The sequence below is a fragment of the Thalia democratica genome, chromosome 6 (assembly GCF_965202585.1).
Source record: "Thalia democratica chromosome 6, ktThaDemo2.hap1.1, whole genome shotgun sequence".
Lineage (NCBI taxonomy): Eukaryota > Metazoa > Chordata > Thaliacea > Salpida > Salpidae > Thalia > Thalia democratica.
This window is the reverse complement of record NC_139170.1, coordinates 47,432,284-47,457,788: the sequence shown is the minus strand read 5'-3', so window position 1 is coordinate 47,457,788 and position 25,505 is coordinate 47,432,284. Positions and strand designations below refer to the sequence as shown.

Genomic DNA, 25,505 nt, shown 5'->3' with positions numbered 1-25,505 from the left:
TAACTACGCATTTGTGACTAGCAAGGCTCCTACTGTTGTTCCGTTCAATGAAGCTGCGAGAAAATCAAGCAAAGATTTAAAAAGAGTTTGTCTATGGATTTAACATTTTTACAATAGTTTGATAGCTACAAGTTTTATAGAAAATGTTTAAAATGTATATATATGACTTTTTATACAATATGCATTTACTTCAATTACAACCTTTATAGAAGTTTTAAAGTGTTATTTACTTTAATTTAGAGGTTAAAAACCAGTCTTCAAAGACGAGATAGATGGGCTGATTTCGGTATAAGGTTAGATTCATACTTTCAGTTTGTTTTTTGCATTTGTTAGTTTTCATTTCTTCAAAACCTTATTTTATAGTGTATCTTAAAAATCTTACCATCTAAAAACTAAATTTAGTTTACTGTAGCTCTTATTTATTTAAAACATTTAAGCCAAAGTTTTTCAATTAGTGTACGATTCATGCTTTTATCAGTTTCTTTATTTTTTGTTTCAACTAAGTTGTATATTTTGTTTAAGTTTTCGATTTGTCTAATTTATTAAAACTTATTATATGTCTACTTAATTTCTAGTTTTATAAATAACTTCTTTTTATTCTAAACTTTATAATACTTCGTCAAAATATTAAAAAAGCTAGATTTTATTAACTTAAACTTACAGATAAAACTACTAAATTAAACTAAAATTCATTAGTATCTTATAGTTTCTATTTGCGTTCCAGTTTTAACTTTACAAGGTATAAACATTAGGGATTGAAAAGGCTTTATAGAAATTTATATGCTTTTAAATACACTATAAAACTATATATTTAAAAAGTTTTCACCAAAATGCAGGCCAAAAACGCAAAAAAATGAAAGCTCGTCTACTTTCGGAAAATCCGGATCAGGTTACTTTGAGTTTATTTTTAAAGTTTTACTAAAAAGTTAATTTGCTAAACTTTTCACTCTCAACTATTAGTTACGGGTTACAAAATTTAAATTTGGAGATGTTATATGTTTTAATAATTTTTTTAAAACATCACCAAATGTTAATTAAAATTGCCTTCCTGTAAAAAAGTAATTTTAATCAGTTTTATAACTACCACTTTAAAATAACTACAGCAGTTTTTATTGAAAAACAAAGGTAGTAAATAATTTTATCGTTTTTTTTATACTATAAATTGAAATTTATAAAATTACTAAACTATTTAAACAAGCTTATTCAATTTTAAAAAATGACTAGTTTGATCTTCAACATTTTTAATACTGATTTATTGAACGACAAAAAAACGCTCAAAGCATTTGGTCTAAAGACCTGGTGCACAAAAAAGCCGTTTAGTACACTTTAATTTTAAACAGATAATAGCAATAAATAAGTTCACAGCAGTTGAATTATCTTTTTTACCCTCAATTCAGCCGTATACGATATTTCTAAAAGCTATATTAACATTTGACAACAGGTCTGAAGTTCAATCAGAAGGGTAGTGTGGGCTCAAACTTGGATGAACTGTCAATCCTTGGCGACCAGAAAGTTTCGAAGCAAAGACCACGAATCACGTTTCAGTACACCCCACCAAAAAACACTCCGCTAAAATATGGTCGCTTCAGCAATAACTTAGGTAAAAATTACTCTGATCAGTTTAAGTTGAAATGATAGTATGATAAATGTAAATAATATTTTTCCGAACATGTTCACCACTTGTTAGTCATTCCTAACGGGTTTGCAGGTGAGTTTTTTTTTTGAAGCAGATTCGTTATAAACGAGTCTTTAAATGTAACTGTTCTAAATTATATATTTTTACCTTCTTAATAAAACTTATTTAAGTGTAAGAAACCATAACATTCTTAACTGCTAGAATTACAAAAAGTCAAACTATGGCAAATAAGTTTCAAAAAACAAACTAAAACTATTTAAATCAGCTTAGTGTAAAGCAGGGTTTCCCAATTTTTTTATAAGGCCTCCTTTAATGAAAAATAAAAGCTATGGCCCTCTCCAACAAGATGTATTTAGTGTAATTTTCAAAACTGCCCTTATATACACCTAAGACCTTTTTTTTTGCTCTTCGCCATCAGTTCCAGAATTTATAGTGTAAATTTCAAATTATGACCTCATGGACCCCCCTTTAGCCCCTTTACTGCTTATGGCCCCCTTAATTCCCTTAATTTCTGTAATGGCCCACTTTGGGAAACCCTGGTGTAGAGTTTAATTTATAAAGTTTTTTAAACTGGTTGAAACTTACAGTATAAAAAAAAAACTTTTTACTTGGAAATTTTACATTTTAGACGAAAACCTGGTCCATGGACTCGGCAACAGGCAGTTCGCGACGAGCCACGAGCTCAGGAGGAGCCAGATACGTAGGAGCGGCGACCACCGAAGCCCGGAAGGAGGCAAGCTCGGCGAAGTAGGGCGCGTCAAGAGCCGCAGCGGCGTCGAAGGAGAAAAGTTCCTCTCAAACGACGCCGTGTTCCAGCACAACCTCGGCGAGGCGCTGAAGCGCATCTCCAGGCTGCAGAAGCAGGAACTCAACACGGAGGAGAACAAGCACCTGCTGACTGAAGGTAGAAATGACCGGAGGTCCGCACTCAGCCTGCTCAGGAACAGCAGGGAAAACTCCTCGTACAAGCTGTTGGGCAGCAGAGGAGGAGAAGAGAGCTTGAGGGTGCTGGTCACCTCCAAGCACCTGATCGACGGGAATGAGCTCCGCGAGGAAGACAAGAAGTCGCAACGGAAAACGACCGGGACGCAGCTGAGGAACTCGCTGAGGAAGACGTCGTCGTCCAACGACTTCGGCAGTTCGCTCTTCAAGCTCGGCTTCGTCATGGGAATCACCAAGGCGAAGCTGTACAACCCGGATAACAGGGACATGAGGCATTCCCTGCCGCCGCCCTACGTCTTCCGCAGTTACATGCTCGGCTCCTCGCAGCAGCACTGGTCGACGGTGGACGTGGTCAGGGACACGGCGAGGCAGTCGGAGCCGGTGGACAACTTCACCAACAACGCCAACATGAAGATGCTGCAGATGCTGACGACGGCGAGGCGGGAAGAGGAGCTGGAGAGCCTGATGCCGATCGTCCCCAAGAAGTATCAGGCGCAGTTCCACGGACTGCACGATCCGATGAAGAGCTTTCAAAGAAGAAGGATGGGATCGGAGGACGTCGGTGAGTGATGGGTAAAATTGTAGCAATTTAATTTTTAATAGGGGTCCTCTTAATTCTTTAATTTCAGTATCTTATCTTAGTTAGTTTTATATCAAAACATTTTTGTATGTCTGTCTTATCACTTTTTTACCGTTTTGTTCAAATTTTATGTTTTTGATATGAGTCAAGTAAAGATGTTCGTTTCAAATTAAGTAATTCGGTTGACTTTTTAATTTAAGCAAACAATTATTGTATTATAATTTGTTTATCTTAGTATTTCTCTATCTAGGGTTAAATAGAAAATGAATTATGACTATGATTTTTTTAGTTCTTAAAAATCGAGCTTAAATCCAACATAAAAAAAAGCTTTAAACGTTATTTATTATTGAGATTAAAAAATAAGTTTATTACAAAATTTAAGTCTCCTTTGGTTTTTTAATGAGTAAATTGTGTAAATTAAAACAGAATGTAGTACCACTTTTTCTCCAAGCAAAAAATAAAATAAAAATACTTTAAATTTGTTTGTTGTAACTTTAAAGCTTAAACAAAAGTAACAAATATTTTCATAATAAAACATCCTGAATTCTTTGCATACATGCAGCAGAACATTTAGCTTTTTTAATATAAATTCTCATTTTGTTAGTGTTTGCAATAAGAACTTAAGGCAGTGCTTTACGTACGCTAAACTTTAAAAAAGTTGTTAAGTATATATTAAACAAGTAACAAACTTTAATACTAACGGAATATTTAATCTGTATAACAAATTATAGGTTTTTAGTCAAGCTTATGTAATGTTATAAATTATACTGTACAGTAAGTATTTATTTAAAACTAGATATATACACATTAAAATATGCTTAATAATTGCGGATTACTTATTAATTTATTCTGTTAACGTTCGAAAGTTTCAGTCAAAAATTATTTTTAGTTTAATTGTAGCATTTTGTACACACTATGTATATAAACTTCTGTAGTAATACAACTATACATAAGGAAAATAACAGTGATACTTTGTACATGTGTTGTAAATACTAATGGGATAAATATTTTTGATATTAAATAGAAATTATAAAAATACATTTTTAGCATATTAATTGTTTAGTATTATTATATTTGTTTATAATATTTCTTTAAATTTTATACTTCAAAATACTATAATAACACTAAAATAAAAGTTTTAAAAATATTTTAAGTGTACAGTATAAAGTGTTTTTTATTATCTTAGACTTTTGAAAACAGTAATGTTTAATCTTAACTTATGTACTTAACTAAAAATAAGTCTTTTACAATATATAAATTTTTGTAGATTATACTTTAAAATAGCTAAAGTAGTAAACACTACAGGTTTTACACCTATGTAAAATGTCTAAATTTTTAAATACTATTAAAATTTAATCAAGCGCTTTTGATAAGATATTGTAACTTATTTGAAAATAAGTAAAAAAATTATCGTATAGCAGCGATTTGTATCAACTTTTAGTATTTAGTTTTATTACTGCGGTGTACTAAAACTTCTGTATCACCTTATTAGTTTTTAAATCATTTTATCGTTAATTTGTTTTACTTCACATTAAATCATATTGTAGTTGTTTTCCAATAGTTTTCATATATTATCTTATATAGTAATTAACACAGAAAAAAACTAGTATTTGAACTTAATTTATTTCAATTTTACTAGTTATATGTAAAATTTTCAGAAACGATTTTGAAAAATGCTACTAAAAAAAGAATTGCCGACAGTTTTTTTGATTTAAACTCATCAAAGGACAAAACAGATATTGTTATCAAGTACGTTTGAATTTTATACTTCTATTTTCTGTAAATAGTTTAATTTTGCTGTTTTATCTAGTGTAACTAATCAAATTCTTTCACAAACTAACTATAACACAAAATCTTAGCAAAAACTAATTAAAAAAAATTTTAAACAACTTGTAGTTTATGATTTTTTACATCAGTATTTCTACACCTAAATTGAAAACTCTTTTCTGTAACTCTGAGAGTAAGAGCTTGTTTAATATTTTACTTGTTTAAATCCTGCACTTTCTTATGATACTCCTCAGCGCAAACAAAAAGATGAGTTACTTTAATCTTTAAATAAGCATCAAAGTTTTTTATCTTGCATCAAATTATTTAAGTGCCATGTAACTATTTTAAAAATCATCTACCTTAAACACCTAAAGTACTCAGTGCCAACGATAACGAAGCCACAAATAGTCAAACATAAAAATAAAATAAAACTGAAATAGAAGTGATTTTGCATTATTTTTTATATTAATAATTCTACATTTAAACTCAAGTCGTTTATATTGAATTCCAAGAATAAGACCTTGTAAAGTTTTCCTTTAAACACTTTTTTTTTAATTCCTCAGCGCCAACGACAACGAAGTCACCTTGAACAAGTCTGACCTCTTCTACCTTAACGCCGAGATCGACAACCAGCAAAATACTTCAGGAGTCCTGAAAACCGTCAGGAAGCCTTCCGTCCTTCCCGCACCCGCCTTCCTCGACGAACCTGAGTCCGAAATTCACGTCATGTCGCCGGCGCAACCGAAACCCAAGCCCGCCGAAACAAGCTCGCGGATGCGAGTGAGCAAAGATGAGGACAAGAGCATGGTGAATCCGAGCAAGGTGAATCCTAGCAACGCGAAGCCAAGCAACGTGAATTCAAGCAAGGTGAATCCGAGCAAGGTGAATCTGAGCAAGGTGAATCCAAGCAAGGTAAATCTGAGCAAGGTGAATCCAAGCAAGGTAAGTCTGAGCAAGGTGAATCCGAGCAAGGTGAATCCAAGCAAGGTGAATCTGAGCAAGGTGAATTCGAGCGAGATGAATACGAGCAAGGACGAGGATAAAGGTGAAGGGAAACCAGGCGAGGAAGAGCTGAAAAAAAACGCGGAGGACTCGAGTAAGACCGTGGCTAAGCACGACAAGGACAAAAAAAATAAGAGAAAGTCGGAAGTGAAAAGAAATTCTGCAGGCAACAAGAGTCAGCTCTTAATAAAAAAGCAAGAAAACACTGAAGAAAAATCTCCTGAACCAAAACCTGACTTGCTCAAAGCTTCTGACAACATTGAAATCTCAATATCAAACGCTTCGAACTCGTCGCAAAACAAAAAGCGCAAAAGCGCTTTGGACGTGTCTGAAAAACCCAAGGCTAAGCCTTCCAAGTCAAAACTCAATCCCGAGGACATAAAAGTGGCGGACAGAGTGGTCAGCGACATCGCTTACGTGCCCGAAATGCAGTACAACATAAAGTTGACGTCCAATGCCGAGCTGGTCGTAGAAGAAAATATTTTCAGCACCGATTTTGGTGGCAAAAGTTTTGAAGTTGACAACAGCAAGCTACTGGCTGATTGTTCGGTTGCGAGAAAATCCAGCAAAGGTACCGTTTTTTCGATGACCCATCAAGGGACGACTAAAAAGGAGAGTAAGTCGAGTAAACCCCCAACTGTTAACACTACGAAAAGAACAAGCAAGCTCAAACAGAAATCAGAAGTGATCACGAAGAAAGAGGTGGCTGCTGGAGACAAATCTAAAAATGTCAACCAAGAAATGACTGACAAAGTAAACTATGTTGAACATGAAGTACAGGAAAAGCATGATGACCTCAAGAAATCAGAAAAAAGTATGTTATTTTTAACTTTTTTTGCTCATGTTTTATGCGTCTAGAATAATATACTTTTTTAAAATTTGATTGAAAGTTTTTATAAAAAAGTAAGTTAACTAGTCTCATTAGAAAGTTGTATTGTAAAATATCTACATCCTTAGTTTAAAAAAAAAATTAACTTTTATTGTTTTTTTCTACAAATCTTTTTATTCAATAACGCATTGTCTAATAGATAAATATATTCTATATTAGACTCCTTACTTGTTTTTCTTGATGTTTCCCGTAAAGAAACCTTCAAAAAACTTTATTGTTTTAGGCAACTACCAAATGAAGACGAAAGATAAAAAAAATACTGATAGAAAAAGCACTTTTGAAAGAAAAAGTACTTCTGAAAAAAAAAGTACTGTTGAAAGAAAAAGCGTACCTTACAAAAAATCAATACCTAAACGAACTAGCAACGATAGCAAAGAAAGTGATAGAGTTTACAAAAAAAAAGATACTTTCAACGCAGATTTTAAAGTTAAAGATGAAGTAAAAAAAATCAAATCTAACCAAATGGTAAATCAAAACTAAATGATATTATGTTACTACCTGCTCAAGCTCTTTTTTACACTTTTAGTTGAAGCTAAAAAGCATTTAAAATTTACTCAAGCATTTTACTCAACAATTCAAACAAAATACTTGAAGAGGCGCTCACATTTGTTATGAGTTCAGTAAAAATTTTACCAACTAGTAATTGTCCAATTCGAGTTTTTTTTTTCAGGAAATACTGAAGCCCAAGCAAGACGAGGAGCCGCCTGTGGTGAAAGTGGCTTCGTCGAAGTCGGTGGTTTCGTCCCGGTTGAACGGCGTCGACAGCAAAGAATCGAACTCTTTCGTAAACGTCATCGCCTACCAGCCCAGTACATCCAAGGGTTTGTGAATTGTTTGTAAACTTGCTGTGCTGTTTTCGGTTTTATAAATAAATTCATGTTTTTTTAAGATGGTCATTTTTAAGCATTTTAACAAAAACTAGTGCTCGTTATGTTTCCAAAGTATCTTTAAAAACTTGATGACAAATTTTTACAGTTCCAAGGTTTTTTTTGTCAAACTTATACAACTTGCTAAAAGTTTGTGAAACTTTTGGTATACTTAGCTTATTATACAGCCATAAATTTATCTATTTTCTTCAACAGCAATTGCTTTATTAAACAAATCATAAACAGTTAAAATCGCTAAGGAAGCTGATAAAATTTCACAAAAATCAAGGCCTGCAGAAGTCGTCTGTTCAAGTCAATCCGTGCAAAAAGTCATCCCCATCGTTCAAAATCACACGGTAACTTTCGTTGAAAATATATTCAATGTTTTTTATATTTTGTATTTTATAATTCTTTTACTAAGCCGGTAAGTTCTGGTCTTTTTTAAGTCTTACAAAATGTGATGATTTTAAGAAAATATGAAGCTTAGCCAAGATAAATACGAATTTAAATGTCTAACGTAAAACTTCGGCTAAAATGAATACCTTTTTTGTATGAACTTTCTACTATCCTGCCATATTTTAATTAAAAACAGGAAAACTTGCCAACAATAAAAGAGAAAACTCCGAAGCAAGCAGTCGTAGAAGAGGAGCCCAAAAAAATCGTCAGAGAGAAAACGAGAAGGGCGACGGTGCCGGCGAGATCATCAAAGATTACCCTCTTCGACCCTTCCGAAGTGAAGCCGATCAAGTGGGTGGAGAAAGTGCCCGTTTTCACGGAGCAGTTCACCTGGTCCTACTTCCAGCACGGCCCCAAGACCAAGCCCCGCAGGCATTCCGTGGGGTCCTTCACCCCGAACGGGACTTTCCGGCCGCCGTCCAAGCAATCGAGGCTGATCCTGCCCACGCTGGTCAAGGACAACAGCCTGAACTTCAGCGGCGTTTTCAAGGATTACAACCAGAAGCACAGGCGGTCGAGAAACGTGCTGATGAAGTTTCTTCAGACTTTGTAAAAAAAATCATTTGTTTTGATGTGATTAAATTATTTTTAGTCAAGTGTTTTCTTCATGTAAATAATGTTAACCTTCTTTATTGATTTAAGTTATTGACATATATCAAGATTTTTTTTTAATTTTAAACTAACGCAGAAAATTTCGTAAAACTTACGACGATTATTATTCATTTTGTGTTCCAAAATAGCACAAAAGTCTAAATTATCAAAAGCTGAATAAAGTTTCAAACTCTATTAATTAAATATTAATTATGCTTAGTATAATAAGTGTTTAAATTTAAAAAAAGATTTTTTTTAACCGCTAACTACTTACTAGCAATTATAAAAACTCGACTTTTTGTAAGTAAAAGTACGTTAATTATACATTTTGATATATTGCGTAAGTTTTTGTGGTAAATTCTGTGTTTATTAATAACACAGTAACTTGATTTTTAAATTAGTTTAGCCTATTATCAACTTATTCTTTTTGCTGTAAACGTTTGATTTTGTATACTTTTTTTGTACAAGACACAATATTTTCAACTTGTGCAATTATTTACAAAAACCAATAAGCGAATGGTTTACTATACTTTTACTAAGTAAATGAACTATTTTGTTATTAGACAGCTAGTTCAAGTGTTTTAATCTAGTATTAGTAATCAACAGTCTAGTTAATCAAGTTCAAAAAATTCTTAACTTTGTTAAACTGTACACTGCCACTTTTAATTTTGATATGAAGTTGTTTGTAGCTTATGAAATTTTTACGATTACGAATGTTTTGTATAAATTTTCTCATACATCAGATGTTTACAGCTTTACGGTAAAAAAATAGGGGTGGGTAACGTACAGGCCGAGTAGTGAAAATGACTGGACCGCCAGTGTTTACAAAATCTGGCTGGTTTCTTGAAGCCTGTGCTGCCCTTGTAATATAAAAAAGTTTAGTTTTTTTTCTTCTAGTTTTTTCAATCAATAAATTTACTGCTGTATAAAGACTTGCCTGCACTTTCTTACTAGTTATTTAGTTGTTGAATTTATAAACTGATTTCTAAAAATGTAACCATTCGATGAAAAACACTACTAAGCACTATGCAGTAGTTCTATAGTTACTTTTTTTAATTGGTTCTGAAATTTACGGTATTTTGTATTTGAGTTATCACGTGTCAAGCATTAATAAATTAAATTCAAAAAAAAAGTTTGAGATTTACTAACGCAAGAATTAAGAAAACTTGTTTTCTAACGGCGCTGCTTTAAAAACAACTTTATATTGGCCAAAAGATTGGGGCCGAAATTGCAATTTAATACTTAAAAGTACTAAAAATTAATTATCACAAATATGAAATAAACAACTAAAAAACAGCCGTTACCAGTTTTATATTCTAAATTCATTAGGGTCTCATAGAAAATTTAACTTTTAGAACCTGTTTATAAAATAAAACTTTTAAGTAGTTTGCATAAGTTTTTCATTTGGAAAAAAGTATTATAAATAAATAAATTAATATTTTAGGTTTTTAGAAGTTGAAAGTGTGTTTTAAGTTAAAATATATTAATGTTATATTGTCAATAGTCAGTTATTTTCAATAATTGAGAATGTAGGTTTACGTGTAATAAACTTTAATTTATTTTAGAGATATAACCTTGATCTTATTAAAGCAGGTTCCCGTAGATTTTTTAGCATGAATCTTTTTTAGACATTGAATTTTTAAAACTGTTTTATTGATTCTAAAGTTTTTTATTGGAGTATTTTTTTTGAACTGACCATGCCATTCCAATTCTTCGACAATGACATTCCTACTGTGAAATTTCAATATCTTCTTTGAATTAGAGCTGCCTTCTTATTTAAATAAAAGTTAGTACTACTGTGCTCGAATTGTTTGGTCATATCCTAGTGATACTTCAACTCTTGTTAATTAAAATAATGCTTAAAGTTAAAGTAAGTTATCTATTTAAAAACATATTAAGCTATAAATAAAGTTGAAACCTCAAGTTAAAAAAAAACTATTGGTTCTATAAATACGTATATGAATTTTACACATATACATTATATTTGTACATTAATGTATTGTTTATTGAATGGCTAAAAATATTTGGTCGTAGGATCTAGTGTAAAAACAAAAACTATTGATGATCTAATACAGTGCTTCTGAAATGGGGTTCCGCGGAACCCTAGGGTTCCTCGACGCCTCTAAGGGGTTCTGCAAAGACTTTCGAAATTTTAAAAAGAATATTTATTTAATTAAACATTTTATGTAAAATTAAAATTAGGGGTTCCGCGGAAAAGTTGAACTTTGGAAAAGGGTTAAAACACAACATATACAAGTGTTAAAATAGATAGATTAAACATGAAGAATTAAAGATTTTTAATTCTAGCACAGGATTTAAGTTTTTAAAAACATCAACCATTAGGGTGCTTATAAAAACTGCAACAGTTTTAGTTTGAAATTGTTTACATTTGAAAATTATCATAAAAACACTTTGTTCAAAATTTTAGCTGATTTAAAGAAATGTAGAGCTTGTAATCAAATTTTCTGAAAACAACCCCAATGTAAACTTTTAAGGACCTTAAAAATTCTATATTCAAGTTTTTGGCTGGAAACTTTTCTACATGTAGCAATAAGAACAAGACACATTCTGTAGAACTTAAGACAGTTTAATAAAAGTTTTACGGAGGCTTGTTTTAATTCTAAACACTTTTGTTAACTTTAAGAATTTTTTAAATCCAAGAAGTGCTTTCATTATTTTTTTAATAATGTTAAATTCCGCTTTAAATTAAGTATTTTTTAATTGCTACATGAAGAAAAAAATTCTAGCAACAAACTTGAAGGTCGTATTTTAAGGTACCTCACTGTAGGCAATGTTTAAAAGAAGTTACTGCCTATGTGTATGCGTTAAAACAAAAAAAGGTGCTTAAAGGAAGTATTGAAGTTGTTTCGTCTTTCTGACACTTAAAAAAGCTTTTCTTGAATTTCAACAAATTTATATTTTTTGTTAACAGTCACTTATTTGTTGTTTTGTACTTTTTAGTTGTTTATTTCGAACGAAGTTGGATTTTTGCCCTGATATGCGTCTGTGCAAAACAAATGATAACTTCAATTTTTTTTACTGTGATGTAAAATCGAGTCATTATGAATTTAAACAGATGACGTGACGATTATAGCAACAAGCTACATGTAACAATTGTACTGTTTATTTTTTTTACACTTTGAAATAATATTTTTAAACTCTTTTAAGTGTGTTCAGTGAAGATTTATTTAGTCTATTAAAGCGTTTAAAGCAATTAGGTCTTTTTGATACGTTTTGAAATGAAATGTTTCATATAAAAACAAAAACATAAAATAAAAATGTAACCAAGTGAGTACCTTGAAAAAAAAAAAGACCAAGTTTTTACTTAGTAAAATCTCATTATTTAGACCTACTAATGATCTTTTTCATTTATATAGTAATTTTTGAGTTTCAATGGCTATTTAAACATTTTTTAAGAATTAGATTTTTCAGAATTTCAACTGTCGTGTAAGCCCTTTTGTCAAACTATTTTTTATATTAAGGTTAAGTCCCTAAAATGCAACTTCTCTCTTATCTTTACAAGTATATAATGATTTACATTTTAGTCAAGTCATCTATCTGTTTAAGAATAATTTGGCAATAGCAACATTGAATTTTCTTTGTGACTTGTTGACGTTTGGTTGCAATAATCAAATGCAAGTTTGTTTGTATACAAGAGCCATTTTAAATAAAGCTATCTTAAATGTAGTGGTTAAAAATCAGTCAAAACTTGAGTAATTAAAATGACAGTACGAGTTTGTATAAAACACTCACACTGAATACTAAATAGTTTTACTAACTGTATCATTCAAGATTAAAATAAAATGTATAACTAATTATATTAAAAAGAAGAAAGCCATCACTATAATCTCTCATATGTATTTTAAAATCAATTGATAATACTTTTAGCGTATAACAGATGTTTGAGAAAGGTATTAACTCAACAATACAAGTTAACAAGTATAGTTGCTAAAGTTTAGTAAGTCTAATGGTTTTGAATGCTATGGTTTTTGTACTTTTCCCAGAAACGTTTATTGTCTTATTTATGTAATGACAGGTCTTGCTGATTGTCTACTTTAATGACAGTCTAGATTTCAAAAGTACATATGTAAAATATTGCTGCAAAGGGCAGAGTTTGATACTGAATTTTTTACCTTAAACAATAAACTTAGATTTATTTCCTTTTAAAATTAACTGTAAAAAGTATTATTTTGGGTAGCTTGGTGATTTAGGGTGCTAATGATAGTTTTGAAAACTAAGATTAAATAGTATTAAAAATCAAAACCTTCTAGTTTACACAAGTACTTTTACTTATATACGTGCAAACTAACAAGTTTTGAGCTTTGTGATGTTCAACTAAGGCTATTTATCACCAGCGTGTTGTTTTAGTTCAGCTGTTGGACACTACAGTTAGTAAAACTATCAAGCAAGTTTGCTATAAATTAAAAATTCTTGTATGTATAACAATTGTACCAAGTTCATAACTTTAACTTATAATATCATTGTTCTCATTGTTTAGTGACTTTGGGGCTAATAGTTTATAGATTCTGGTAATAAGATGATATCCAATCTTTCAACAGTTCGATAATTCAAATATTCAATATTAAATTTAAACCAAAATTAATGTTTTCATTTCATCTACTTATCAGCCACAACACATCTATAGGAACATTTCAACTTTTAATTTTAGTCATTTCAGCTAAGATTGCCTTTATGTAAAGATTTTGAATACTACTAGGGCTTCAACCTAAAATTTTCAGTGTTGTTAGTTTATGATTTATATTTAGATTCCCACTAAAACTTTTGTTGTTTATATTGCTCTATAATTTAAACATATATTAATATTCTATTGGCTTTAGTCTTTAACTTTTATAATACAGTGATGATTTTTCATACAGTATCAACTACTGGGTTTCAATCTTGCAATATTCAACTCAATAAGTTTTCAAACCCATTATTAGGGTTCCTACACCATCAGGCCACACTTCCTGGCTAGTTTGAGTATTTTGTAAAGCTCAAGCTTGTTTGGTGTAACAACACTTAGGCTAGCTTGATGTAGCTCAGGGTAGTTTTTGGTCATCCAGGCTAGCTTTTTTGCCTTTAATTAGGGAACCCTAATTAAAAATGCATTCACTTAAAAAATCCTTCACAAAACAAACAGTACCAAGAGAAAAAAGACTTAAAAACTTGCAACAATCATCACTTCCAACAATGTTAAAGTTTAGTCTATTTACACAACTTATACAATAAAATTGATCTACATTAACATCATGAAAACCTGTCTTATGCCCAGGTATTACACAAAAATTTATATGAATCGTTTATACATTTATTAAATTAGATAAATCCACATTGGAGGCTCAAAATTTTTATGGCACACTTTACAGACATTAACAATTTTTGCCTCAAAAATTGTGTCGCTGTTTATGTAATTATTTTAAAAGGAAACTAAAACAATTATATATATTTTTGATGAGCTATTCATACTGTAAAGAAATGCAAAAAAAAAAAATTGTTAAAAATGAAAAACTTTCAAACTTTTAGTTAAACAGGTAATGTATATTTGTAGTAATTAAGTAGATTGTTTCTATAAATTCAATGGTTTATACAACTATTTAACTTAAAATTTTATCATAACTAAATGCTTGATTAAAGCTATGACTCTAAAACAGTTTGCTGTTAGAAAATATTTTTAAAACTATTTAAAATGTTTAAATATGTTTAGTGTTTAGCATTTATTAAAATATTAATAAAAAAATGGCAACCACACCAGTTTTCATGAGGCTGATGGCATCTTGTGTCAGGGTGTCTGAAAAAGCGGCAGAAGTTGTCAGGGAAATACTCAATTCTGGTGATCTTGGCATTGTTGACAAGGTCAGTTGTAATATTAAGTTTATTAATCAAATTATATTATTCTTAAAAAGTTAAGGGTTTAAATTAGTTATTATAGTTGTTATATATAAAAGATTTTTAAACTCTTTTGGTATAATTAGTATAATTTTGGTATATTTAGTAATTTATAATTTGTGTGTGAGTTAATAATACTACAGATTCAAAAGATGCTATATTTTTAGTTATATGAATATAAAGTATTGATATAATTACACATTTTACTACTCAAAAAGTTTAATTATATTTTTTTTGGGAGTTCAAAATTCTTACTAAAAAAATCCATTTTATTTTTATCATTTAACGTTTTAGTTTGCCTAAGAAACCAAAAGTTATAATTTATATTAAAAGAATTATTTTCTTAATTTATTATTTTGAAAATGTTAGTTAATTTCAACTAAATTAAATGCTTAATATTTGCTGAGATTTCTGAGGTTGACCTTCAAAATAATATTCAACTTTAAAAGTAAAACAATGTTATTTAATACATCAAATATTATCTGTAATTGTATAATAATTATATACATATTTTTATAAATTGTCATTCAGGGAGGCTGGAAAAAAGTTTTTAGGTTATAAAAAATAAAAAACCATTTTATATGCTTGATTTTTTTATTGAGAAATCCAAGGTTGTATTAAAATTATAGTAGGGAGGGCAGAGAAACCTTTTTAAAACATATATATATATATACATATACATAGCGAGAAGGGTAAGAACAAGAAAAGAAGGAGAAGAAATGTTTTATATTTCAATGCTTCATTTTGCAAAAGTGTGGCAACACGGGTTGGGAAGCGCTTCCTAGAGGTTTTCGACAAAAACTCTACTGAAGACCGTCCATATTTTAAAGTTTTTAACAGAAAGACACTAAAAGTGTCCTATTCCTGCATGCCAAACATGAAACAACTTATAATGGCACACAATTGAAAGATGTTAGACACGCAGGACACAGAGAGGGGAATGTGTGACTGCAAAAAACAAGAATGCCTGGTAAATGGAAGTTGCCTAATGGAAAACATTATATATAAAGCGACTGTCATAACTGAAAATCAGACTAAGTTTTATGTTGGCTCTACTGGTCTATCGTTCAAGAATTGCTACACAAAGCACAAGTACAGCTTCAAACATAAAAATACGACGACATTATTGCAGTACGTTTGGAAACTAAAAAATTACAAAGTCAATTTTTAAATTCAGTGAAAAATAATAACAAGAACAAAAAATAAGTATAATTTAAAAAATGGATGTAAATTGTGCAATGCGGAAAAAATTGAAATTTTAAAAGTTAAAAAATCTGAATCTCTAAACAAAAGAAACAAATTACAAACTGGCTACATACATTATCGAAAACAATTTATCTAAAAACTCTGTTAATAATTTTGTCTAAAAATAACTATCTATTTTATTATTACGTAATACCTAATTTTGTATAATTTTATTGCTGTACTTACAAGTTTGCTTTTCATTGAATAAAACTTGGCTGAAGACACGTAATAAACGCAGAAACAGCTGTCCCAAGCAAACGTTTATTTAGTGTATTTTAGTTCTATATATATCTAATTATATTAAAACTATAATTTATACAGCTGTTTCATACATAAAATATTAAGTTTCATGTACTCCTCAGTAAGCTAAATTAATATATATATATATTACAATAAATGAAAACACCTTCAAAATTCTCACACAGGGAGGCCAGAAAAACTTGCAGACGAAAGCGGACAGGAAATGCGAGCAGGTGATAAGAGCATCCCTGATGTCCAAGTACCCAAGCATAACGTTGATTGGGGAGGAGGACGAGCCCCTGGACCCTGCGAGCGACGCCAACGCGGGGTTGGACGAGAATGTGGCGGGTAAAAAGTGCCCGGACCAGTACAAGGATGTGAAGGAGCAAGAGGTTGGATATTTTTTTGTAGTTTGATCATAAAATAGTTTAAATTTAAGTTTGGTAAGTATTGGATAAATATGTTAGAATGAGACAATACTTGCTAATAATTTTTTAAGTTAATACTATGAATAAACTAGACGCTTTATGATCTAAGTTTAATAAACTCAAGTGTTTACAACCAATTTAATGAAATCATGCTAAAATTCTGACTACTATGGTTGGATTTTTTTAATTTGCTATTTTTATCAACAGCAGTTTAAAGATGAGAATAAGTTATTTTATATTTGGTAACTATTGAATTAATTTAACACAATTTGTTTTATTACAAATATAGTTATATTTATATATATACAAAATAAAAATATCATCTATTATATTTATTTCATTATATATATGTGTTTTTATTAAGTAAGTTTTTTTTTAATTTCTTAAAAAATAGATGGTTGTCTATTTTCATATATGAAAAGGACAGTACCAGTATTCATAAAAGACTTTAATTAAAAACCATAAGGCAGGGGTTGGCAGAGTTTTACAAGTGACAGGTTAGATTTATTAAAAGTATCTTTTGCGGGACACTGTTGCTTTGAGTATTATATTTTAAAAGTAAAAAAAAACTTTTTATGCACAACTCTTTAGGTAAACTGTCTTTAAATAAGCCCATTGGTTACCCACAGTTTAAATATTAAGAAATGTAAAAAAACATTTGAAAAATCTTAAGTTGCTTATTTTGCACTTGTTCATTTCAAGCTAATATGATCAATGGGCCAAATTTTCTGCCAACCCCTGCATTTAAGAGCTTGAATGGGTTTCACTATATTTTAATTTCAAATTCTTTGGTTTTTGTTATTTCTTATCAACTGAGGCTTTAAGTTAATCAAATTTGCTCTGGTTTAAACGTAATTGTTTCAATATCTAAAACTGTTGTTAGTTTCTTTTAATTTTATTTTAATTTTCAGATTGTTGTCTGGGTAGATCCATTGGATGGAACTGCTGAATTCACTGAAGGTTTTTTCATTATTGATCAAAAAATTGATTAATTTTGTTTTTATAATTTTACTTAGAACAATTTAGTTTAAAAATAATCTACAATAAGTATTTTACAAGTCTTGAATATTAAAATTTTTAGTACACATGCTTTCTATGAAAATTAAAGTAGTTAATCATGGCCAACACTGTCGAACTAAAATAATTGTTTAATATTTTCTCAGGTTTATTGGACCACGTGACCATTCTGATCGGAGTGGCCGTCGGAGGCAAGGCTGTTGGAGGAGTCATTAACCAACCCTTCTTCAACTACCAGGACAAAACCAAGGTTAGTTAGTATGCAGTTTCAGTAAAGTTATAAATATTTCTACGTAATGTCATTGACTAAAATAAACTCAGGTTGTTGAAAAAAAATGTACCATTTCGCAGCAAGCCAGTGCCCTATTGAAAACTTGTTCTTGTAGCAATGCAGTTTAAGTAAAGTTTGAAATATTGTTAATAATGTCATTTTCATAGTTTTAGTACTGCTACAGGGTTGCCACACATTCTTAAAAACTTAGGATGTTCAAAATATCAATTTAGTAGCACAATGTACTATTTTGCCAGCAAGCCAGTGGATTGTGAAGTTGTTCTTATAACAAAGCTGTGATAAGTAAAGCAGTTTTAAAACTTACCTTTATTAGCTCCTAATTTGTCAAAGCTATATTAATAAAGTTTTGAGTGTAAGAAGCCATAATGTTTACAACATATAAAAAGTTAAAGTTAAAGCTACTATTGTCAATAACATTTAAATTGTCTTTTAGTAATTACTTTATAATCTCATTAAATTTCCTTAATCTTTTTTTCTCGATAGGTTTGTAAAAGTCAGACAAAATATGTTTGCACTTTGTCTTAAAGCTTATTCAAAAGTATTCATAAAAAGTTATATGATGACTTTTATGAAATTACATCTGAGTAAAACACTTGACTAAACTTTTAATGTTATACAATTTATTCAAGTTATTTACCTGCTTGAAGTTGAAACTAGTTAAAGATGTATGTTGTAAGTACTTAATTAAAACAATAGGTAATAAATTGTAGCAAGTATATAAACACCTTCTTAGTTAAGGGAAACTAACAGGAGGCATTTTTCTAAGTTGTTTGTTATCTATTAAATTTACTCATAATTACTTTTATGATAGAATCCAAGTTGATTGTTATTTTTAAGACAGTTTTTCTGGAAAAAATGCAACAGTCATATCAAAATGTAAGTTTAATGTTGTTAGTCAATTTGCTTTGTGTGCCTTTTGATCACACATTTTAACACAAATACTTTTTTTCAGTTTGATGATAGTTAACATTACTATATTTATAAAAGCTTGTTTATATAGTTTTTTGTTTTAACTAAAAAAGATTGCTTAATTTACTGAAATGTAAAAAGCTTATTTAGATAAAGATGTGCTAATTAAATATTTAATTCGCACATCTTTATTTAAAAGCTTGTTTAAAAAATCTTTAATAGAATTAAACACCTTGTTTTTGTTTTTGTGTTAAACTGTGTGAAATAGGTTTGCAGTAAAGTGTTTGTCACATAAAATATAACTAAAAAGCTACCAAAAAAGTTGCTTGTATACATGGCTTCATTTTAGATTTTAGTTTGGTGTAGTAAATAAGATGTTAAACATATCTTACAAAACAATAAAAAGTGTAAAATTATACAGGTGATATATAAAAGTTGCTGTGAAATTTGTGAACCGCTCAGTTTTTTTTTCCAAGGAATATTTTGTGTTGATGTTTTTGTAGTGCATCTTTTGTTGTGAGACTTGGTAAAACATTTATTCATGAAATAGCCTGCCAAAAGTTTTACCATAATCAATTTTCTCTACCCTGCAAACACTATTTCTAAAATTACCTTTTTTTTTGTAATTAGAATATTTTAAATTTTATTTAACTAGTTTGTTGAAAGATACATATGAAAATTTAGTTAGTAAAAATTTTAGCATGCTCAGTTAAGAAACTTTAATTTAAAATACATAATGATATAGTTTAAATGGTTATAACATATTTAATAAAATACTCAATACATTCTTCAAGTCATGAGCTTGTGTGGTTGTATTTTAAAAGCTAAGTAAACTTTTTTTTTTATCAAACCAGTATAAGTAAAATTTGTAATACAACGCGCAAAGTAAATAAATTTGAGTAATAAGTAAACATTGGAAGCTTCAGTGTGTAAGTCACTATTAATAATTAACAAAAGGTCGTTGAAATCTTAATTACAATTCTAATAAATTTTTTGTTTTTAATGAAACAATAATAAAACCGTCAAGAGCTTTGATTTGTTCATACTGAAAGTTTAACGATGTTTTTATTTATTTGATCAAACAATGCTTTATCCGAATTATCATAAAAACAAGTTAATAGAAATTAAAGGCGTTTTTATGACTATTTTAGTTTATGAATTTATTTAACGACAAGCTAAGCAATTTTTTGTATTCAAATAAACACAACTAAGTTGAACTGTTACCATTTTCCCCCAACTATCTGCAGAAATCAGTAAATTTAAATGAAGAACTTTTTTAATTACCTTATGCACTACTAATTATCGATAAACTTTATAGCATGAACAGAAAATTTAACAAAAAGATTTACAATATTCTTTTTTTTATTATCAAATGCAGAAACCCCAATCTTAAATTGTTATTGTTTTCTTATAAAAACACAATACTTTTTCGACGCAGGAAATGGGTCGAACCATCTGGGGAGTTGTCGGTTTGGGCGCTTTTGGTTGGGACAAGGTCGAGGTGCCTGACAACAGGAGGATTCTCATAACAACCAGGTCGCATAGCAACAAGCTGGTTACCAGTTGCCTTGACAACATGAAACCCACTCAAGTGGAACGACAGGGCGGCGCCGGAAACAAGGTAAAATGTTTTAAAATCAAACCTTTGCTCAATACAAGTAATTTTTTATAGATTTATTTTAATACTAGGAATTTCTTCAAAGAAATAAATTAAGCAAAAATTTAAGAAAATATATTTCCATTTGTATGAACTTCTTGTTTTATTATAATTTAGATTTTTGTCTTGGATATTTGCATGTTTTGAGAAGAATACATCTAAAAAACAAATTTAATATAATTTAATTAAAAATACTTGAACACGTTTTTAGATATTAAAGTTAAGGAAATAACTAAATGCTTAATTTAATTCTCTGTTCTTTATTTACAGTCACATATAGATGAGTAGTTAAAACTTGTTTATTTTTTTTACTGTTTTGTTTGTAATTTTCAAGACGTTTTTAAATTTCAGTTATTTTAATTGAAGCATTGTTGACAAACGCATAAATTAATGAAGCAGTTGTGTTTTTATAATTATTGTTTTAGACTAGTTGTGAACTTGTTTTAGTTTATCTTACATTTATTTAGTTTCTAGAGTGATGCTTTTGAAATTTAATTTTGAATATTTTTAGTTAAAACAATGGAATTAATTTTTTTTCTTCCGAAGTGATGGAGCTATTTAATTTTTCTCTCAGCTTTTGAAAGTTGTTAAAGTGTATTTGTTTTAATATTTTTAATAAAGTTTCCAATGCATTGAAAAAGTAATTATTTTATTTTTTAAGATACTTAAAGTGATGGAAATTTTTTTTTAAGCGTTATAAAAAATAACATTATTTTTTTAATATGTTTTTTTTTTCTCTTAAGTACTAAAAATAATGGAATATTTTTATATATTTATATTTTATAGAATTTTTGTTTATCAGTTCAATTTATTTATTTAATTTTTCTTCAAAGGTATTCAATGTAATGCAATGCTTTTATATATTTATAGTTTGTAATGTATTTTTACGATATTTATATGTTTTTTTTTTCTCTTAGGTACTGAAAGTAATGGAAGGTGCTGCGGACGCTTACGTGTTTCCATCGCCAGGTATTGAAATATTATTGTTAAAATATTATAACAGTTTATTTAATTCATTTATCACAAGTTTGCAAGGAATTATTATTACAGGATTGCCTGGAATTTGAGAAATTTTCAAAAAAAATTCCTGTAATTTTGAACTAAAGTCACTAAAAAACCTGGTTTCTAACGAACTTTTACATGTACACTGATAAAATTTCGATTTGACACAAAAAATCTGTAATGTAAATTATTTGTTATTATCAAAACAATTTTTTTATCAAAAAACATATTAAAGTAGTTTTACAATATCTCCTCAATGTTGTTATACTATTTTATACAACTTTTTACCTTAAACTTAATTTATACAAAAAACTTGTAATTTTGAAAACCTGGAAGAAATTTTTCAAAAATATTTAGCAACCCTTATTATCGTTAATAAATATTTAAAGGATGTAAAATTTTTTTATTTATTTAATATGTTTACAGGTTGCAAGAATTATTTTCGATTATTCAATAGCTTATTGTATATACAGAATTTAAGAATTTTAATATTATTTATGTTATTTAAAAAGATACATTTCCAGGATGCAAGAAATGGGACACTTGCGCGCCAGAAGCAGTTTTGGTGGCTTGCGGAGGAGAACTGACTGATATGTGGGGTTTGTTTTTATTATATTATCACTGATATGTGGGGTTTGTATTTATTATATTATTACTGATATGTGGGGTTTGTATTTATTATATTTTTACTGATATGTGGGGTTTGTATTTATTTTATTATCACTGATATGTGGGGTTTGTATTTATTATATTATTACTGATATGTGGGGTTTGTATTTATTATATTATTACTGATATGTGGGGTTTGTATTTATTATATTATTACTGATATGTGGGGTTTGTATTTATTATATTATTACTGATATGTGCGTTTGTATTTATTATATTATCACTGATATGTGGGGTTTGTATTTATTATATTATTACTGATCTGTGGGGTTTGTATTTATTATATTATCACTGATATGTGGGGTTTGTATTTATTATATTATTACTGATATGTGGGGTTTGTATTTATTATATTATTACTGATATGTGGGGTTTGTATTTATTATATTATTACTGATATGTGGGGTTTGTATTTATTATATTATTACTGATATGTGGGGTTTGTATTTATTATATTATTACTGATATGTGGGGTTTGTATTTATTATATTATTACTGATATGTGGGGTTTGTATTTATTATATTATTACTGATATGTGCGTTTGTATTTAATATATTATTACTGATATGTGGGGTTTGTATTTATTATATTATCACTGATATGTGGGGTTTGTATTTATTATATGATTACTGATCTGTGGGGTTTGTATTTATTATATTATTACTGATATGTGGAGTTTGTATTTATTATATTATCACTGATATGTGGGGTTCGTATTTATTATATTATTACTGATATGTGGGGTTTGTATTTATTATATTATTACTGATATGTGGGGTTTGTATTTATTATATTATTACTGATATGTGTGGTTTGTATTTATTATATTATTACTGATATGTGGGGTTTGTATTTATTATATTATTACTGGTATGTGGGGTTTGTATTTATTATATTATTACTGATATGTGGGGTTTGTATTTATTATATTATTACTGATATGTGGGGTTTGTATTTATTATATTATTACTGATATGTGGGGTTTGTATTTATTATATTATTACTGATATGTGGGGTTTGTATTTATTATATTATTACTGATATGTGGGGTTTGTATTTATTATATTATCACTGATATGTGTGGTTTGTATTTATTATATTATTACTGATATGTGGGGTTTGTATTTATTATATTATTACTGATATGTGGGGTTTGTATTTATTATATTAATAATGATATGTGGGGTTTGTATTTATTATATTATTACTGATATGTGGGGTTTGTATTTATTATATTATTACTGATATGTGGGGTTTGTATTTATTATATTATTACAGATATGTGGGGTTTGTATTCATTATATTATTACTGATATGTGGGGTTTGTATTTATTATATTATTACTGTTATGTGGGGTTTGTATTTGTTATATTATTACTGTTATGTGGGGTTTGTGTTTATTATATTATTACTGATATGTGGGGTTTGTATTTATTATATTATATTATTGCTGATATGTGGGGTTTGTATTTATTATATTATATTATTACTGATATGTGGGGTTTGTGTTTATTATATTATTACTGATATGTGGGGTTTGTATTTATTATATTATTACAGATATGTGGGGTTTGTATTTATTATATTATCACTGATATGTGGGGTTTGTATTTATTTTATTATTACTGATATGTTGGGTTTGTACTTATTATATTATTACTGATATGTGGGGTTTGTATTTATTATATTATTACTGATATGTGGGGTTTGTATTTATTATATTATTACTGATATGTGGGGTTTGTATTCATTATATCATACTGATATGTGGGGTAGTTTAATTGTTATTCGCAAAATAATATGAACCAATTATAATAGTAATATATAAAATATAACAATAAAAAAACTATACAGTATCCTTATTTTATTATACAAACACATGTTTCTACGTGTTAACGGATTAACACACTTCAACGGAGCTCTGTAAAAAATAATTAGTGTAAGGAAAGAATAGAAGCTAAAATAGATATGTATATAAGTGTTTATTAAAAATCAAAATAAGTACTATAAATTATTGTAGATTAAAAGTTAATTTTATATAAAATACATAATGTTAATCCCGACTATGATAAAACTTAATAATATTTCAATCATTTAATTAATGATTAAACTCATTAACTCATTTCGGTACAAGAAAACGAGGTGGAGTATTTTCAATTAACAACACGACAACTTTAGAATAAAATAACATAAAATATAAACTTTAATCACGCATAAACTGAATTGTTTCATCAAAAGGAAACAACATGGAGTACCGTTTTGCGATTATATACATATTACGTTTGTATTCAATTGAATAAAAAGAATTAAATAATCCCTCTAGGAAACAAGATGGAGTACCACGCGGACGTTCAGGTGCAGAACATGCGGGGAACCATCGCCACGCTGAGGAACCACCAGGAAATTGTCGGGTTGGTGCCCGCCGAGGTTCTCGAGGAGATTAAGAACATCAAGCTGAGGCCGAAGAAGTAGAAATAATAAGAATTTTACATTACGTTTTCTAATATTATATTATTCTGATATTATACTCGGATTAATTATTTTATGTCTTTTTAAATTTTAACACTAAAGCAACGCATCAAATTATTATCGAAATTAGAAAATCTTGTAATAATTACTATCAATCCGCAAGTTGCCTTTGTGGTTAATTTCAAGAATTTATAAATTCTCATAACTTACATAATTATGCTTTCAGCTGTTAAAAGTTGTAACTCCTTCTCCTGTTAGAAGATTTGGAAATCTGTAAAAATTTAACTCAATCTGTGGCTTAAATTCTTTAACTGTTTATATTATAAAAGCTGTATAGTTATAAGTAGTATGTGTTATTTTATAATTTTAATGAGATTTTGCTTCAGTTAACCAAATTTTAATTCTTTTTTCTTCATGAATCATTTTTAGTTTTTTTAACCTATCAACTTAGTAAAACTGTTTTAATTTTTTATTATTTTGTTATTTAAAAAACTATATTTATTTTTACATAACTCTCAGGTTTTTGCGAATAAAACAGTAATTATTGTTTTTTTTATTTGGTAGAACAAAAAAAAAGGCTAGATTTGTATTAAAGTATTTTAAACTATATATATATTATTTAAATAAAATGTACTTAATACGCGTTATAACTAATATATTTAAACAAGCTACAACAATTTTTATTTTTGCAAGAGAATTAATTTATAAGTAAGTAATAAGTGCTGATTTTTTTTAAATGCTAAAACATAACTTTTTTTTTACAATAAACGATGAACTCATTTTTAAGTAAGAATGAAAAAAATAAACTAGCTCAAACTCTAACCAGGGTTGCCACTTTACCTGGAAAAACCTGGAATTTTAACAATTTTCAGATGTTCAGTAGTAAAATTTCAATTTGACTCAAAAAATCTATCATACAAATAAAAAAATTTGTCTTTATTTAAAAATTTATTTATTTAAA

General features: G+C 28.8%; 1 protein-coding gene across 2 annotated transcripts; it reads left to right on the top strand.

Annotated features, from left to right (window-relative positions):
- The first annotated feature begins 14,439 nt into the window (after positions 1 to 14,439).
- LOC145837957 (3'(2'),5'-bisphosphate nucleotidase 1-like) lies at positions 14,440 to 25,048 on the top strand. Of its 2 annotated transcripts, XM_082945457.1 has the most exons (9): positions 14,440 to 14,582; positions 16,286 to 16,492; positions 17,440 to 17,488; positions 17,692 to 17,795; positions 18,675 to 18,713; positions 20,185 to 20,367; positions 21,321 to 21,372; positions 21,930 to 22,004; positions 24,399 to 25,048. In XM_082945457.1, exons 1-9 carry the CDS (start codon positions 14,466 to 14,468, stop codon positions 24,545 to 24,547), a joined length of 975 nt encoding a protein of 324 aa, XP_082801583.1. In that variant the 5' UTR covers positions 14,440 to 14,465; the 3' UTR covers positions 24,548 to 25,048. The 2 variants fall into 2 exon arrangements, with proteins under 2 accessions (XP_082801583.1, XP_082801584.1); XM_082945458.1 differs by lacking the exon at positions 18,675 to 18,713.
- The last annotated feature ends 457 nt before the right edge of the window (positions 25,049 to 25,505 follow it).

What these genes read in the sequence shown, in the direction of transcription:
- LOC145837957 (XM_082945457.1), top strand. Translation starts at nt 14,466, where the DNA reads ATGGCAACCACACCAGTTTTCATGAGGCTGATGGCATCTTGTGTCAGG. An exon ending in AACTGCTGAATTCACTGAAG is followed by an intron (nt 17,489 to 17,691) that starts GTTTTTTCATTA and finishes ATATTTTCTCAG; the next exon opens with GTTTATTGGACCACGTGACC. An exon ending in TGCAACAGTCATATCAAAAT is followed by an intron (nt 18,714 to 20,184) that starts GTAAGTTTAATG and finishes TTTTCGACGCAG; the next exon opens with GAAATGGGTCGAACCATCTG.